General features: G+C 45.1%; 1 protein-coding gene and 1 long non-coding RNA gene across 2 annotated transcripts in view; one reads left to right on the top strand and one right to left on the bottom strand.

The window, feature by feature from the left end:
• The window catches only part of KIF26B (kinesin family member 26B), a 306974-nt gene extending 304316 nt beyond the window's left edge, over window positions 1-2658 (bottom strand). The window contains exons 1-2 of the mRNA XM_067293330.1: window positions 2596-2658; window positions 1859-2260 (exon numbers count right to left, since the gene is read on the bottom strand). Of these exons, the coding sequence (XP_067149431.1) occupies window positions 1859-2260; window positions 2596-2658 (465 nt within the window). The remainder of the gene's footprint in view (window positions 1-1858; window positions 2261-2595) is intronic.
• LOC136991569 (uncharacterized) lies at window positions 2117-3661 on the top strand. The gene is made up of 2 exons (XR_010883709.1): window positions 2117-2200; window positions 2646-3661. It is a non-coding gene; the product is annotated as an uncharacterized lncRNA (long non-coding RNA).
• Window positions 3662-18532: the final 14871 nt, after the last annotated feature.

Genomic DNA, 18532 nt, shown 5'->3' on the forward strand with positions numbered 1-18532 from the left:
TCCTGCAGAACTCGAGGGTTGGGAGGGGAGATGTTAGAAAAGAAAAAGAGCACAGGGTGAACAGGCTAAAGACTGGAGAAGTAAGGCTTACTACTGATGCTAATAGAGACTGTACAAGCCAGCCTGCACAACACCATTAGCTAGACTGTGTGAGCAAGAGAACAAGACAATTGACAGTAGTAACACGAGGGTAACACCTGTGGAAGGCTAGGACAGGCAATGACTACTACTATCATAATATAAGAATCCTGTACAAATCTTTACATCACTGCAAAATCTGTCTGTTCTTTGCTATCTAACAGTTTGTGAGAAAGAGAAAGCCTTGCTGCTTACATTTTATCCTCACTCATCTCAGTTATTCTTATGGTCTCCATATCTGTACTGGCAATTTCTCACCTATACCCACAGCTGCTAATCAGTGCCAAATCATGCAGTCTGAAATCTGTAAAGATTCTGATACAGGGTGACTTTCCAAGGAATCAACTATGTATTAAGTCAATTTAACTGTAATAATTTTTGTTGGTTCCCCCCTTCCCTTTTCATGAATAATTCAGTTAAGCCAGCTCTTGAGACAAGGTTACAACCAGCCCTTTAGTCTTTTGTTCAAGACAGCACCAACTGCCTCTGTAATGGCACATAAATAAATACTGGTGAATACAACACAACAGTAATACCAGGGACCCTTCCACAGCAATTGGCTCTTTCCATGATACCTCTTTATCGTAACCACTAATGAAAACTCTTTGAAGTGGAAGGGTAAATATTGTCCTTTGATAGTACCTGACCCAACAGGGCAAACAAAATTGCATTGTGTTACATTCTGGGAGCACTAGACGCATTCACACTACAACACTCGCAGGGTTGCTACGGAGGGGCCCAATGTTCGCTATTTTTGTAGCACAGGTTCAGCCAAGAGCTGCCGATCACTTTGTATGGCTGTTAATCTTTATATGCAACACAAATGAGGAAAAGAAAAAACAAAATAAAACAAAACCAGGTAATTTCAGAGTATGCCTTTAGAGGGACTAGATTTTCAAGAGAGAAAGAGAGCACACTTCCCTCTCCTACCACAAGCAGTCAGCTTTCAAAACCTGGGGCCAGATTTCAGAAATGCTTTCTTGCTGTTTAGGCACTGTATTTTTCAACCCAATACTCTGGGTATTTTTAAGGTTTCTTCTAAAAAAAAAAAAAAATCTAGCTGCTTCTCTGCAAGAGAGAACCAACACCAAGTTGTCCTAAAGTTAATGAGACCCTGGAGATCTGGGTTCCATGCCATGGTCTGCCACAGCCTTCCCAAGTGACCTTAGGGCTCATGCTGTGTTTCAGTGCTTCATCTGGAGCTACAGGAGGGCTGCTATTACACCAGGCCCCGCAATGGAATTACGAACTGCAGGCATCAGACCGTACGCACCTTGGCTGCCAAGTCTCGGGCCATTTTGCAAATGCAGCTTTTAGGGATCGAGATGAGCAAAAGCGGAAGGGCCCGATGACTCCCATGTGATATTCACACCCCTGCCTGTCCTTCACGGGGGAACAAGAAAACATATATATGGGAAATCCCCATGCAAACCACCATCAATGCAAAGACAGGCGGGGGCACGGTGCGAGCCTGAGAGTCTGCCGCAGAGGCCCCGAGGCCCTCCAGGGAGAGAGGGGCCCTGCTCCGCACGAAGCAAGAGCAGGGGGTGGGACACGGCAACAAGGCAGAGAAGGGCCAGCCCAAACAACCCCCAAAAACGTCAGCGGCGGCCCCGGTGGCGGCGGCCCCGGCGGCGGCGGCCCCGGCGCGGAGCCCGCTCGCCGCCCCCCGGGCGCCGCTCCCGGCGGCGGGGAGGATGCGCGGCGCCCGCTCGCTCACCTTGCTGCTGACGGGCCCGGGGATGAGGAGCTTCAGCGCCTGCCTCTTCAGCTCCGCCAGGCGGGCGTTGCAGTGCTCGCACCAGGCGCCGCGGTCGGAGCCCGGCGAGGAGCCGCCGCCGCTGCCGGAGCCCGGCGAGCCGGTGCCGAAGCCCGGCGAGCCGCCCAGCGAGCCGGGGGAGCTGGTGCCGATGCCGGGCGAGGCGGGCCCCGGCGAGCCCGTGAAGGAGCCCGGCGACGAGGTGCCGGAGCCGGGCGACGGGGTGCCGGAGGAGCCCAGGGCAGAGCCGGCTCCCTCCGGGGCCGGGCGACTCCCCGCCCGGGACTCCTCGTAAGCCTTCCGGTACCAGCTCTCGGGGGAGAAGGGGGCGGCGGGCTTGGTGGGGGAGCAGGGGTCGGTCACCTGGAGCGGGAGAAGGAGGGAGGCAGCGGGTCAGGCCGGCAGGCCGGCGGCGCTGCCAAGTTTCATTCAGGCGTTTCGCGCCCGCGGGGCCCCCGCGCCTCGCGCGCGCCGCGCTCCCCCGGGCGCCCAGAGCGGCCGCCGGGGCCGCAAAAGTTGCGCGGGGGCGCTGGGGGGGGGGGCTGGCGCCGCGGCACGCGGAGCCCGCGGCCGTTGGCGGCCGTTAGCGAGCAGCGCGCGGGCAGCGCCGGCAACCGCCGGCCCGGGGGGAAGGGCGCGGAGCCCTCCGCAGCGCGGCAGGCGCAGCCGGCCGTGCCTCCCCTGCCTGCACAACTTACCCCGTATTTTCTGCTCCGCGTTGTGACCGCGATTCGCTCTTTATTTCCAGCAACTGAATTCATGATGGCTTGACAACAGGAGAATTTCCTACAGGTTTCCCAGTTTACATCCAAAGGGAATCTTCGGTGCCACAGGAGTCCCCCGCTGGCTGGGCAGGCGGCAGCCTCTGCTCTGGATGCAGCCTTCTCCTCAGGCAGCGCTCAGGCCCCAAGCACCATCAGTTCTCAGGAAAATGTTTAGGATTTGGGTTTTCTTCCAGTCGGTTCTTCCTCATTGTCTTCTTCCTCATTCACTTACAATCCGTGTTTTCACAGCAACAGCAACACCCAGAGTATCAGCATTTCCCCCAGCAGACAGTACGGTTTTCCTCCACGAGTGAAACGAAGCATCCAGGGTAGCTTCAGGAAGGTGAAGGGAGGAGAAGGAGCGTGAGCTGCGTTCTCCTCGAAGCCGAGCCCGCTCCCTCTCTGACTGTGGTAACTTGTTTCCTTCACCAAGGTTTGTAACTGAGTTAAAAGAAATCCTCCAAAAATATCGGGAGCCAGTCTCTGGGAGGAGCCTCTGAGTCCCTTGCAGCCAATATCCTCCTGCCCGTTTGTGCCTGGCAGTTTTGTGAGGGAAGGGAGGCTCGGGCTCCGCAGCTCTGTCGCACTCCCCGGCCAGCCGCGGAGCTGCAGCGCGCCTGCACGGGCGCCCCCGAAGGCGCCGCACGCCCCGCCGGAGCCGCGCTGCAGCTCTGCGCCGGCTGCCGAGCAGGGTCCATTTTATTTTGCAGTATTTCTTGACTGACATTTGCGATTTTCCCCCTTTTCTCGAAAAGGGCGGGGGGGAGGGGGGGATGAGGAAACCTTGTTGCTTCCACTGCAGTTATTGGTTAGTTGCCTGTATTCAGGGCTTTAATGAACATGATTTCACAAATGTTCCAAATCCTCCCTAAATAACTGTGGAAGAAAAGCAAGCTGTATCTATGACAGTCATTGGCATCTCTTTTCCGTGTTGTAATTTTAGGTGTATTAATTTAACTTGCAGCCAAGGGCATAATAAAGTGATCTCTTAACAATAAAATTCTACACACTTTCTTCCTTATTAATCTTTCCCTTTTAATTATGATTTCTTTTCACAGACTGTGTATCTGGTTACTGATCCTTATTTATTTCAAATCCTTAAGATTTGAAATCAGTCATCCCTAACAAATCTTTCTCCTCAAAACAAGTTGCTGATTTATTTCCTCAGAAATGGATGCAATAAAGAGCTAAATGCCAGTCCCCTGATATGGTCAAAATACAGGGTGATGCAAATGAGAAGGCAGAATGTACAGGGGACTTAAATCCACCTTTCTACCCTCCTATTTTTACTCCATATAAACATTCCCTTCCAGCATCTCTAATGTCTCCTGGGCTGCAAGGGCCATGAGGAACTAAAACCATTCCATTGGATCACCAAGTTAGGAAGCTCCCAGTACCTTTCAGTTTTTGTAACTATTCTGCCAGTATTAAAGGTGCGTAAGGTGCTCTATCATGTTTTAAGTTCACTGGATTATTGCTCTTATAGTGGAGCAGCCATTCCTGTTCTGGGTAAGAAAGCTTTAGTCTAAGCTGCAGAAGCAGTGCAGCCCAAGGTAGCCAGATTGCACCAGTAGTGCCTTTTGCATTTACATATGGGCCACGAAAAAGCAGACAAACAGGCAAACAAAGGAGACGTGTCCTAGCTGCTAGTGCACATGAATGGGTTTCACATAAATCCACATGCAAAGATCCCGCGTTTTGTTCTGTAGACAGACGTGATCAGGATGACAAGGTAATGCAGAAAAATGCAGTGCAAGTCTATAGCAGTACTGAGTGGGTATACACTGTAGGCCTGAAGACACTGACGACAGGCAGCCACGTGCCATTTACACCATGGTGTATAACTTTTAATTTTCCGGGATTAGCATTTCTGCTGGCGGACTGGCAGATTTGCTTTGTTTTTCGTCAGACCTTTAATTAACACGCTGCTGGCTGTGCCTGCCTAGCCACATCTGCTCTGTCAGTGATGATCCTGTGTGTAATGGCATGCCTGCCTTGGGAGATTACGCCTGTCCTGCGGGCGAGGGGCACCAGACGGAGGGGCGCTGACAACCCCGGCTGCAGGCCGCGCCCTGCCGGGCAGCGATCTGCCCGCACCTCCGTGCCCGCCCGTCCCGGGGGCGCCGGGCCGCGAGCTGCACCCGGCGCGGCGTCCGCGGGCGGCGGGCGCCCTCTGCGGGCGGCGGGCATGGCCGCACGCCTCCTCCCCGCGCCTCGCGCGGCGCGCGGGCCCTAAAAGCCAGGCCGGAGCAGCGGCTGCCCCCAGCCACCTCCTGCCCGCCTGCCGATGCGTCCCTTCGTTCCTGCTGGCCGCCGCCTGTGCCAGGGCCCAAGCAGGAAGCCGGGATGAGCCAGGCAGCCGGGACGACCCAGGGCCGTGCTGGCAGCAGGCCTGAGGGGACACAGTCTCCCACCCTCCCTTTCTTCAGGCTTTTTTTGTGAGGAAGTTCAAAAAGTTACCTCTTCTAATCCCTTCTGCTCAATGTGTATGTGTAGGTCACTAAGGAAAGAAAGATACTTGCTTAGCAGAATCATCAATACGCCGATGACATGCAGAGCCACAGCTACTTCTTGATTTCAGGTTTACACATTTCTTTTGTTACCATAACTGGTACTCATGGGAAGCTGTCTTAACTGTAATCCTGGCACACGAGTTATGCTAGCAGTTTGGAAGAAATAGCTAGGCCATAAGATTGAGCCCAAACTTATTTTTTCTACTACAGAGTACTGGTCTCGCATTGGATCCCTCATTGATTCCAGCTTTTCCAGTTCTAGTTTAGGCAGGGGATGAGATATCCCCATCCTAAAATGAACTTCAGTAAGGTAACTTACACTGTGTGATCCCAAGTGTAAGTTTATTGTGATGTGATTTATTAGAATAAAATAGCTAGAAGTCATGGTGGTGGCTGCAGAGCACACTATAGTAGGATTATGAAGAAGGATTTTTTGATCTGTAGATATTTTTGGATTTATTCTTCAGTTAGGGGTGTTCTTAATTCCAGACACAGAGATGAAGAAACGGGGTTCTTCAGACATTTATAAGTAAGCGAGCAGGAGCCAAAGCCTTGGATCTAGGCATAGGTATCAGACAGAGGTTCAAACACAAGCCTGTCTCAAAGCACTGAAGGTGGACTCTGATCTGGACCTAGATATTGCTCCTCGAGGGAGTGTTAGGATCTGTCTTTTAGCTAGTATGTAAACTTCCAGTTTCTTTGTTGCATGTGCATTTGCTCTGCTGTGCTATCGCTCTACTGCTTTGAGTGGATTTCTTCTGAATGTATCTCAGTGTGGGTGCAATTAAATCTGACCTAGAAGTTCAGCTTCATCATTCAAATCTGAGATGCTGGCACACACCCAGTTCTATCAATAAATAGGAGTTTATGAGAGGTGGAAATGTTGGTTGCATCAAAGAGCTCCTTTGAGGTATTCACATTTATAATAAATCTCAGGATAATGAAGGTGACAGCAGCTGTAACTTGAGGAGTCATCACCGCCTGCACAGAAGCTTTGTTTCCAAGTTTGGTGCTAATAAGTCTCAGTGTCAGGTCTTACTTACAATTTTAAAAAGCTTCCTTGGGGAGACTTGAAATGCATGACAGCTCCAATACTTGCTTAAAGCTGCATATTAATGAGTTGGAGTCCACTGAGGGACAAAAAGGAAATTGAAGGCATTTGTAGTAACAGTGACAAAGAATTAATTGTGAAGATAGAAACAGCTAATTATTAAGGGCCACATACAAAACCACCAGCACTTTTCCAGTTTGATATATTTCTTCTCTGAAACCTTTCCAGTTCTTGTTCTCCTGTCCTTGCCAAAGTTTAGGATCATTCCAGCAAAAAGCTCTGCTAAGAGCCCATTAAATCCTTTATGCTTTTGTACAGGACATCAGCAGAAACGCACAGATCTACAGCCTGAGTGCTCTACAGGACAAGGAATTCATGCAATAAGGAGGATATCAGCCATATAGACTGCATTTGTACTTCTGATGCTGTAGGTCGTGCTCCTCTTACGGTATCTGGGATATAGTATGCTTCTGGAGTGGGGTGGGGGGGGGTGTTCAACTTGCTCTTGACAATGGTGGAGTATAAGATAATGGAGAATTAAGACTGGGCATTCCCTATGAGGGAATATGAGCTGGCTTCTGAGGCATTTGCTGTAGCATAATTTCTAAATCAGTCCCAGGATTTACCTTGTGTCTGAGCTTAAAAAAGACTGACCTTGGAAAATCTGTACGTCCTCATGCATTGTTGCAGTCCCTGGTTCTGGATGTTCTAATACAGACAGGGGACTCTCTAAACAGTCCTAATTATGGCTTCTATTTCTTGCTCTTGCCAACAGATCTGCATCAGCATACTTTAAATACACTTTTTCCTACTCTGAACAACATCAGAGAGTTTTGCTGTCAACCTGAAAGGGGTATATCTCCCTGTTTGCATAGCTTAGCCCATTTGGGTCAGGGTCATTGCACAGGTGTTTAGCCTGTTCTTTCATTGCTTTACTGACAGCTTGCTTGAATCTCTCCATAATACAAAAGGAAGCCATTTGTGTTCAAATTTGGCCAAAGATTCTCGTTCTATTGTGAACCAGATGCCCTTTTCAAATCTTGCCCTTTTCTGATACCAAAAGCAATCTGCTTTTCACAAAAGACTGTCTATTTTGGATGGAAAATTTTTCTTTATCTGAAATATAAAATACTTCACAGATTTTTTGGAAACTGCTTTCATAGTTTCAGTCACTGCCTACTTTCATAAATCTTTATGTTCTCCATAAAAATCAATGACTACTCATTAATACAATATTGATATGTGTTTCATAAATTATAAAGGATTTGGTGTCATGCACATACATACGCTCACAGGGCAGGGTTGCATGGAGAAGTTTACAGTCATTTTATGCAGTGGGATGCATTGCAGTGACAAGTCCACAGCCAATTTCTGTTAAGTTCATAAATTCAAATACTGAAATTTGACAGAATCCCATTTTCTGTTGCCCAGACACAATAAGCATTCTTTGTACCTCCAGAACTAAAGACAAGTCAGAAAAATGAAAAAAGATGGTGAGGACCTGTGAATCCCAAGCTGCCAAGCCGCAGCAATACAGATTTCACACAGGGGAGTGTCACAGCAAGAAAATGTTGGAGCAGCAACAGCCAGAGTCACAGTCTCAGAAGAAGAAAGGTATGAGCTTTTCCTCACCTCGAAGCCCTGGTTTCCTCTGCGGGCATGCAGAAAAGCCATCGGCTGTGTGTTGTGCCGGGCTTGGTGGAGTCCCAGCCAGGATAATGCTACCACAACGTACAGGGTCTGATGGAGGCCCCCAGAGAAGGCGTCTGCTGGCCTCCTGGGTCAGGACATCCATGCTGAGGGAGGCCAAGGCAGCCTGGGTTGCTGGGCCGTGACTTTGGTGCAACACTAGCGGTTCGGTCATGAACACGATACCAGCTGGAGGTTTTAGAGGGCAAAGAGGGATTTTAAACACGCTTCAAAGACTCTCCCAGCCATCTTAAGGGCCAATGAAAGCCACATCTTCCAAAAGAATTATTCTCAGTAATCTTCTTTGGATACAAGAGGGGAGAAGATGGTATTAATGGTATTAACAAATAATGTATTAACAAGAGGAATACAGGCCAACATGTGTCAAAGTTAGAAAACTGGCCAAGTGGCTGTCGGAGGGAAGCAAGAGCAACGCAAGTGTGCATGTGCCTCACGCTGGGAGCCAGGGGCACAGTAAGCAGTGCACACCATGTGGAAGGGGGTAAGCAGAGACAATGGAGCGAAGAGGACAAGCAGCCATAGAAACAAATAGGATAGTATTTATGTCATCGCATTTTTATGCTGCATCCTTTAATGCAGCAGAAGTAATTTGTAGCAGTACAGACCTAACAACGGAGTTGGCACCACAGTCACTACCCTTTCATAGTCTTGAATGTATAAATGCCTTGAATGAAACATTGTATAAAAGGCAACAGCCATTTCTTTTCTGCCCCCCAGCTCATCTGTGGTGAAATAATTTAAGTCAGTGCTCAAATATCTAACAGAGAATTACATTCGTGATAAGCTAAGTCAAAAGTCTTACCTCAGTATGTTGCTAAGATTTTTGCAACTGTAGGCACTCCAGATCTGTGAGCATCTGTTTCATGTGAAACTCTTTTTCAACAGCTGATTCACACATTTCTTTTATCCGCAAGGTTAGGGCTGAGTGAACCTTACAGCAAGCAGATTTCCAAAAATGTTAATGTTCCATTTCTCTCTTTGATATACATCCACTCCGTGCTGATTTTATTCTTTATAAAGCAACTGCAGAGGGCTGATGACTGGCTTATCTGCCTGCCATTTCTCTCATACCTCTTTGTTACCTGCCTCTAGTTTCTCGTCACTCTGAAAGGCACAGGTTGGTCCCTGTATCCCTCTCATCATCAGCCTGCTGGCAGCTGGGGAGGCAGAGCCATGGCTAGAGCCAGCATCTCCCATGGGCAAAGCTCCACATGGCCAAAGAAAGCGCAGAGCTGCCCTCTTTGCCCTTCCCTGTCCGCTACGATGACTCTTCCTTGGGCTTGTTCATGCTCTCTTGCTCTGGCTACATGAATAACCCATCAGGGGAGTTCAGGAGGATTTGTGAGTAGACACAATTGCAGTAGTCTGCAATTTTTGTGTCTGCCAGTGAAGAAATGTTCAAACTCGAGAGCCCAGCTGCGGGGTGCCCAGAGTGGGGGATGCGTTAGCCGTGCCTGTTCCTTGGAGGGACGCCCTGAGACCTGTGCCCTGGGTGAGCGCAGTTGCTGTGCACGGGAACCTCTTTCAGGTTTAAACAAATGAGCAGTCTGGCCACCAAGCACAGAAGTCAGCATGGAGGAAATGCCTCTGAGCTCCCACAGCCATCCTTGTGCCCCAGCTGGCCTGGGTAAGGTGTCTGTGCAGGGTTTCAGGGTTGGCATGCTTGCAGATTTAGGAAAGCTTTCGGCTGTTTCCTCAGGCTGTGCCCTGTCTCTGGAAGTGACAGCAACAGTGTCGTGCTGCACTTGGCAGCATGTTCCCACCAAGGCCATAATGGTGTGACTTTTCTGAACCATAATTATCCTCTCAAACACTGTGACAGAGGGAAACCATCCCATACCTTGGCAGGTACCGACACAAACACAGTTTCAATTTAACATAATTGGAAATTAAAATTGTTTTAATGAAATCAGTATGGCCCTCTTGGGTGGTTATTTGTTTGGATTTAAAGATGGATTGTATTGGTTTAGCCTGCACCCATTTAGTTTGTGCCCCTGTGTGAGCAGGTGCAAGTTCAACTGGAGTGAGCCAGCTTTAAGCTGGTAGCAATGTTCAGGCATAAAGCTACATCAGTTTGACAGAGCCAGTTTAACATAATAGTCATAGCTGCACTGTAGAAAGATGAATACTCTGCAAACAGCTGTGCTGATGGAGGAAGATAGCACTCTTAGTCTGCCCCTGCTGGTCCTCACTGCCTCTTTCCCAGAGGTTTCCTTCACTTCAGACCCACCAGGATGACTCCTTATGCATGGACAGGGCTTCAGGGTATTTATAATCTGCTACATTTTGATTTGGTTGTTTGGCCTTGTCCATATTAGAGAAATGTTCACCCATGCAATCAACATAATTGGGCATTTTAAACAGTGTAAGCCTCACCACTGTCTTCATTGCACTATGTCTGGTTTGCAGTGAGGTAATTAATGAATTTACAGTAGTTTAAATAGGTCCAAATCTCCTGGTGCAGGCAGGGTGAGAGCCTGGAAAATGACAGATGGTGTAGGAGTTTCTTTAGTCATGCTGCTGTTCTGCAACCAAGAAGTTTTGGCCAGCAATCACGTATTCAGTGTGAAAATGTGGCAGATAGATAGATAAAAATTTGCTCTGTGTTGTTGCAGTGCTATCTGAGGCTGTTCTCTTTTGAGGATACTGAGCAATATTCCTGGAGGAGCATTGCTAGGTGAGGGGGCACTTTTGAAAGATTTTAATGTTTACTTAGAAGCCTTGAGTGCCAGTAAGCTCACACAGTTATCTCTTTAGTGAGTATGCAAACTGAAACAGACTTTTGGCCCAAAAGAGCTGACATCTGTGCCGTGGAGCTGTAAAATCTCTGTGTCTGTGAACATTTTTGGAGGGCCATCCTGCACTGCCGGGGACAGCGGGAGTTTCCTCATTGACTAATGGGAACAGAGCAGGGCTGGGGAGGCAGCTTGAGGACAGGATACCTTTTGGATCCCGAAGGCTGAGGTGATTTTGTGTTGATCTGTGCTCTTGTTGGCAGAGGGAGGCTGCTGTCTGTTGCAATGTTATTTACTCTGCATTTAGTGTGTGTGACAATTGTATCTGCACTAGATGGAGGAGATACTGCAGGCCTGGGAGGGGTGTTCTTTAAAGATTGTTTACACACAAATAAATAAACAAAACAGTACTGGTGAGAAACAGAGAGAAGAATAGAGTGTTTCTGTAGCATATTACTCCAGCTTAAAACAGAAAAGGAGTGTAGTGATTCTGTCTCTTTTTTTCTAGGAAGAGCTGCAGTCTGCCTCAGGGTGATGGTGAGAGTTGATGTAAGGATCACTGTCTGGAGAGGAATGTACATGAAGTTATTTCATTAAGAGATGCTTCGTCTTATTTTAGCTTCAAGCTGATGTATTTATCATGGAGAAAATGCTTTCATCACTAAGGATACAAAGAAAACTCCAGAGGGACTGGAAGGAATATTGCCAAAATTTCTAAAGTTGAAACTGTACTATTACATGTCACACAACTGTGAAGCTGCACTTAGCAAAGCTGTGTGGGATACACCCAATTCTGTCAGCCATCCCATTCCCACTTGCAAAGGTTGATCTTTGAGGAAGCTGGTTCTCAGAATGGCATAGAGATCGCACATCCTAGGCTGACAAATATAGATGACTTATCTTTTTTTCTGTGCACATCAGGTTTGTCCAGTTGTTCACATTCTTCCACATGCTTGACTGGAACAAATTTTCTTATACTTCAAAAGGAAGGTTGTAACCTCTTAAGGAAATGCTTTAGAAAAGGAAACTGCTCAGGTGCTAACTCATCAGTGGAGGTCCATGGGAGTGAAGAGGCTTTGTTGCATGAGTTTCTGACAAACCAGGAAGAAAAAATACCTACACATAGTTTGAGTCAGTCTGGGAAAGAATGGGCAGCTAGGGCCATACAGCAACTTCAGAATTACTAGGAGCCATGCAAATCATGTACAAATAATTACAAGAAAACAAAGGCTACAGCAAGCTTGTAGGCCTTTCCAAGGGAATGTCATGATGACATTCAGGAGTCTGGCAAAGGGTGTGTGTATGTTTCTGTGTGTGTCTTTGTGTGTTTACCATTTTCTGTGTTGAAACAAAAACACATAAGTCTCCTCCTAAGATGAACTGTTTACTATAAAGGGTACCTACTTGCCTAGACACCTGTTGCTTTTTTGTTTATAGCATACTAATGAAATGAAACTTGGGTTAATTAGGCATTAGAGTGGTATTCAGATTTTGTATTTGCTAAGGAGATATTAAAACTTTAAGAAGTGAATCAAGAAATCATTACAGATACAGTAGTTATTTTACACATCTCTTAATTAGAAGCATTAACAGTAATGATTGTGTAAACTGGTCTTGAATAATGGTCAATTCACATTCCTTTGTGCAAATGGGCCAAGAAGGTATTTTTTAATGGATTGCATAAATGAAGTTAGTTTGCTAACCGAAAACAATATCCTGTATGTTCAAGATGACTCTCTGAGGTCTAGCCACCTGGAATACTGATAAGAGCAAAGGCTTAAAAGACAAAAGCCTTAAAGCTCTTTTCCTCCTAAATGAGAATAACTCGCACACATCACAACCAAAGGCATATTTTATTCATGCAACATGAGTCTAATCCTGAAATTCTTCTGCATGCCTTCTTCAGGCAGATAAGAAATTCCTTACTTGTAAATGGGGTCTACATTTTCTTATTCGTGGTACCTGCTAAGTGGATGGAGCCAAGATGTGGCATCTTAATGAGATTTGTTTGCTGGTGCACTATGGCCCCACAGCTGTCACTATAAAGGGCACAACCTGTCTCTCTTCCTTCTCAGGTCCAACTTCTTTTTAGAGTCTTGAAGATGTCAGTACGGTGGAGGAGTATGAAGAGCCTGTTTTAAGGAACTTCACTTACAAGGAAGTCACTTCCTTTGACCCCGGTCTAGTTTGCCAAGCATAGGCCATGCAGGAAGGTGGAACGTGGAGCCCTAATTAATGAGTAATGGAAGGACTGTTCTGCAAAATGGAAACCATTTCTAATCTGTGAATGTAGCAGCGCGTGGCAGATCTGCAGACTTCTGTAATTAGCAGGCATCCAAAACATGCTGTTGATGCCACCAGAACTCCTGCAGAATGAGGTCTTCTCTCCAGGAATATGGCAGCCAAAGCATTGCGCTCATTGAGGCAAACTTTTGACCCATTGAAGTACTGCTGACGAAGACTCAGCTTGTCTCTTGCTCTTTCGGTGTTGGAAATAATTATACCCCTCGAATGCACCAGCATGTGAGGATGGATAGGATAAGATGAAAGAGCAGTTTGGCACTGTTGGTTCAGCTTTTCCTAATTGTATATGGCTGGCACATCCCTGGAATGAGGGTAGGCAAAGATGACTCAAAGAACCATTAACACAAAGAGTCCAAGTTTTTAGAGCAGTGAGAGAGAGATTTTTCTCCACAATACCATGAAATTGGGCAGGTTAACCATATTCCCCTGTTTGCTTCAAGTGCAGTATTTGTCCCCAGTAAAGTGCTCTAGCACAGCACAGACTTTACAACCACGTTAGATTAGGCTCCAAGCTAAACACCTTGTGGTTCTCTTAATTTGCGCTTGTCCACATTGATGTTGGCTAGATATATGAGAACAACTGAAATTGTGTAGGTCCTCTTTCTGTTTTCCATGACACACAACTCCCTTCAGCAACAGCCTACTTTTGCATTCAACAGCACAAGTATTAATGTGCCAGAAAGTATTTCCTTGTACAGATCATACTCTGTACATGTAGCTTAGTTATATACTGTTTTGCAAGAGACCAATTTCTTCTCAGTGTGACTGCCAAGTAGGCCATTTTGAGGGACATAACCAAATAACTTCAGATTTATATGAACGCAGAGTCTGTGATGGGAACACAGGAGACCTAGAGCTTGCTGAGTATGATCATATTAATTGCGAGCGCCTCTTAAAAAGACCAGGGAGAGAGGATTTCTGAGACCCATCCTGGCAGTGTGAGCCTTAAGGAAAATGAAAACCGCAGTATCAGTGTTGTGAGCTGCTCACTTAATGGGCAGTGAAGCTGGCACCTTACAGTGTGGTGGCACATTAACAACATTACTGGTAACATGAAGGTAGTAATGAATGTAGAGAGTTTAACTTATTTTTACAATTCTGAATGAGAGGAATATGCTTTGCCACAACCCGGCTTGCAATTAAAACCATTTGTTTGAGATAGTTAATATTTCTATCTTTGATAAAATAGCAGTGGCAATATGAAAGCTGTGGGCTGCTTTTGTCAACAGAGTCTGCTGGGGCAGCTGTAGTGGTGGCTGTCGGGGGAGAGCAACGTGACTTTCTCCTTGGATGTGGTACAGTGATGGTTTTCAAAGGCCACTATTGAGAGGAACACTCAGTGGTCAGCAGGAATTGAAGTCAGCCATTTCTGAACGAATTTATTTAATCCAGCTGCTTTCTAAAACATGCCGTGCAAACAGAATCTTATCTGTTGTTTTTAAACAACTATTTTAGAGCTCAAAGATTTCATTGGCAAAGCAGAAGCTCAGGCACAAGGCTGTTCCTTATGGTTTATATCCAGTTCATAGCATAACCAAAGGAAAGTGGCAGTCTCAGCTCAATGCACTTGAGTGCTGGACAAACACAAAGTGCTTCCACTAAAGAAAGAGGAAGAATGTCCTGCTGTTGCCCTTTTTATTATCCTTGTTATGAATTTTCATTGCCGAAAAGTAAGTTACAAAGTTAAATTTTAGCAGTGATGAATGCATTGTTTTTTCTCTTGCTTCTTGAGATATATTCATTAGCTGATTCATAGATCTGATTCTGAGCCAGCTATTTAAAAGGCTACACAAGCTTTCTGTGTGTGTGCGAACGTGCTGCCTTTTTCCACCACTACTCACCTGTATTTTCTGATGGTATACCTCATAGACCTCACTGATTATAGAAATATGAATCATAATTGAACAGCAGTAATCAAAATTTGCCTTCCAACAAAGGAGAGTACAACAAACATTAAATATGGTTAGAAAGGCATGCTGGAGTCTTCCAACACTACTTACTTACTGATCATTATTTTTTAAGCCATTGCCAGAAGTGAGGGAGGCAAAAAATTTTTAAATGAAAATTGAGAGTGGATTTGACATTTTCTGTAAGCTTCTAAAACCAGAACCTTCACAAATTCAGAAATGGGCAATTGTATAAAACAGATACAGCAGAATCTTTGTCCCGAGTAGTTTCTCATTAATATCAGTGAGAACACATATTTTGTTTAAATTTTTTTCATAGTGCCACAGAAATCTCTGGAGAGGGAATTTCATGTATTTTTTCTTCTCAAGGGTTTTCCAGTTACCATTGCCTCTCTGTTCTGAATTTGCTTGAATATTTATTCCTTTTACTAAGATTTACATGATTATTGGTCTCTTGAAATTGTCATATTAGCCCACGCAGCCACTGTTTCTCTGCATTTCTCAGTCTTTGAATGAAGATGTTGGTTCTTCCCGTTTTGTAGGGACCTTATATGGCAAGTCCTTGTCACTTAATTGGACTTTACCTCACATCTTGATTTGTGTATAAAGAATTTGTTCACTGAATTTAAATGGTTTTCCTGCGCTCACTTTTTTGTAAGCATATAGTAGTTCAGAGCATGATTGACATTAGCTCTCCTGGGTGTGAATTATGCATGTTAGAGGTGTGTAGATTCAACACATTTACCTGTAGATCATTCTTTTCTAATTTTTGTTTGTCCTGAATGTCTAGAGTTTATCACTCATCATTTCCCCTTGTGACTGTATCACTATAAAGCCTTTGTTTCCCCAGTGAGAATAGGAAGGGAGTAAGCAATGACGCTCAACTTCTTCCGTTTTCTCAGGATAACACAGAACATTGTTCTCTGCATTTTATAGCTTTATGCTTCCAGCTAACATTGCCTTCTATAGGAGCAATGGTTTCTGGCAATCACAGACTTGCTAGAATGGTGTACAAAGTGGCCATGTTCTTCTACAGCTAGGGACTAACATCTGTAAGTAGGGATCATTCTCAAACATTTAAATGGCCCTTCACCCCCCTTAAATAGCCAGCTTCTGAAAGGGTGCTGTTACAGAGAAAGCTTATTGGGCTTGTGGAAAACCCTTGCTAAAATTCTGCCATCCCATCCAAAAGAAGAGTTATCATTATGCCCCTGCTGGAGCTCATTCTCTCTGTGGGTATTGCTAAATCATCTCTGCCAGATAGAATGTGTCCCAGGCGATTAGAAAAGTCCACATAAAGGGATTTATTTCTTACCTTTAAAAAAAACCCCAAAAACTCTGCAGTGCCTGCTACTGTCCCTACTGTTCATTTACCTACTTTAAAGAGTAAGTTTCTGGGAAAGATCCCCTACTTCAACTAATCCCCCCACTGGAGAGATGGTGCATGTTTGAAGAAAAAAGCACACTCTCTATTATACTACTTTGCCAAAAGACATTGCATCCCTTCTCGGTTTGGAAGATAGAAAAAAATATTTCAATTGTTTATATGAGAAAATCCATAGGGCAGATTTCCACATGCCTCCTTTCTTCATGGCCACTAAATTCTACCCCCTGGAGCCACACAATTTCTGTGAGAGCACCTTCATGAAAGCCCAATCGCACATTGCCAACAGGAAATAAAGAGGAAGAGCACTGCCTTCACATTAGTGTAAAACCAATGGTTACATGCTTTGAATTCAACAGTTACTTATAGCTCTGTTTCCAGTACACTTTTACAGATGCTTTCAGGGTATGTACTTTGGTGTGACATCAAAAGAAACCCGTCTTGGCAAAGTAGCAACAGAGGAAAATCATAACTTGTTTATATGAATTGAAAAACACTATAATTAGATAAAATAGTTTAACTATAAAAATAGTGTGTAACTGGTTTTATTGTCCTCCCCACCCTATTTTGCATCAGTTCTTAGATTAGAAACTATTTGTTTTTAGAGCACACACCTTAATGAAACTATTCCTGATTTGAGCCTCCTAGGGCTACTGTGATAGAAAAGGTGAAAGACACCAACACAACATTGCACCTCCAGAGGAGGAGATGTCAAAAGAAACTGTCAATGAAAACAAACTACATTCAAGCAACTAAACCTTGGATTCAAGCAGGCTCCTGTAAACTCAGTGAAAGATACCTCGCACAAATAGGCATGTCTTGCAACATGTCCTGAAAGTCAAACACTGGTGGAGCAATGGAGCTCCTTTTTTTCCCTTTTCTTTCTTTTAAAAGGGGTTGAGTCAAGGGCCCTCCATTTAGAGTGGTCTTCTTCCCACTACTAGTCATACACCTCTTAAGCAAGTTCTCCCCTGCTGATCCCAACAGTTAGTAGTAAACTATAATATTTAGCTTAACTATCAAACTATCTCTGCAACTTTCGTGAAGCTCAAAGAACTAGAGACAGGCTTTCACTTCTGCATCAAGTTTGAGTTGAATTTGAATGCACCTCTGTGTTTGGGGGGAGCGCTGAAGAATGGCATTATTTCTCAAGGCAACAACCTAACACTGTATGAAAACTGACTACTGTGGGGGTTTTTGTTTGTTTTGTCTCTGCAATGTTGAGTGAAACTTATCCATGCAAATAGAAATTTCAACAAAGGTGTCCTTGAAGTTAAGCTATTGAGGTTTTTTGGCTGTTTCAGCCTTTGCTAGTAGTTTCCATTTTGAGTGTACCACAAGCTTAGTATTCCATCACTGTAAAACTTTGACTATTGTAATGCATGAAACTTGGACAACTTGCAAACGTGCAATGCCTTCAAATTCTCACATATCAGCTTCAAAACCACACCTCCATGAAACCTGAGAACTCCATTTAAATTATTGTAATGATGAGGCTGGTCTCTAGTGGAAGGCATTGCACACCCTAAGACAAAGCCTAGAAGCCATTCTGCACTGGAGGATGTTGCTACCTTGGCAGGAAAGAGACTATGTTGGCAGGAAATATTCATATGCTTTCCTCTACCTGAAAGCATCCTATTTCAAACTGCTTCCTGTTATGCTATCACGTTAAGTGGGTATTTTGAACAGGAAAGTCTTTTCTAAAAGGGCTTCTAAAAGGAATAATTAGAGTTCAGAATAAAAGGAATTGTTTTAATATGTGAAATCACAGAAGCAACATCTGTGTTTTAAGGCTGCAGTGTTTCCAGGATAATGGCAGGAAGAGGTAGTTGTAAGCCTCCATGCAGCAGCATCCCTGGATTAACTTTTTGGGCTCTGTTTGAACAATACGGAAAACTTTTGTCTGCAGACTCTCCTTGAATCTTGCTTGCTTGCATTAATATGGACAAGATTAACTACCTGCTCCCATGGTTTTACATTTCTGGTCATTTCAATGACACAGCTCACATGCCGGTTGTACATCTCTGTTAGATCTTCCACAAACAAGACTTCTTTTAAAGAGACTAAAAGGTTTTTACAGTGCCTTGTGAGCCAGTACATCACTATTTCTGAAGCTCTTCTGCAGACAGAACTTCCTTTGAAGTCAATGGGAGTTCTGTCTGAATAAGGACTTCAGGATTTGGGCCTCAGGATATAAATGCTGTGATCAATCTTCTGAGCATAATGAATAACATTTTCTTGGCTTTCAGAACCATATTAAGCCAAAT

Source organism: Apteryx mantelli, chromosome 3 (genome assembly GCF_036417845.1).
Source record: "Apteryx mantelli isolate bAptMan1 chromosome 3, bAptMan1.hap1, whole genome shotgun sequence".
Lineage (NCBI taxonomy): Eukaryota > Metazoa > Chordata > Aves > Apterygiformes > Apterygidae > Apteryx > Apteryx mantelli.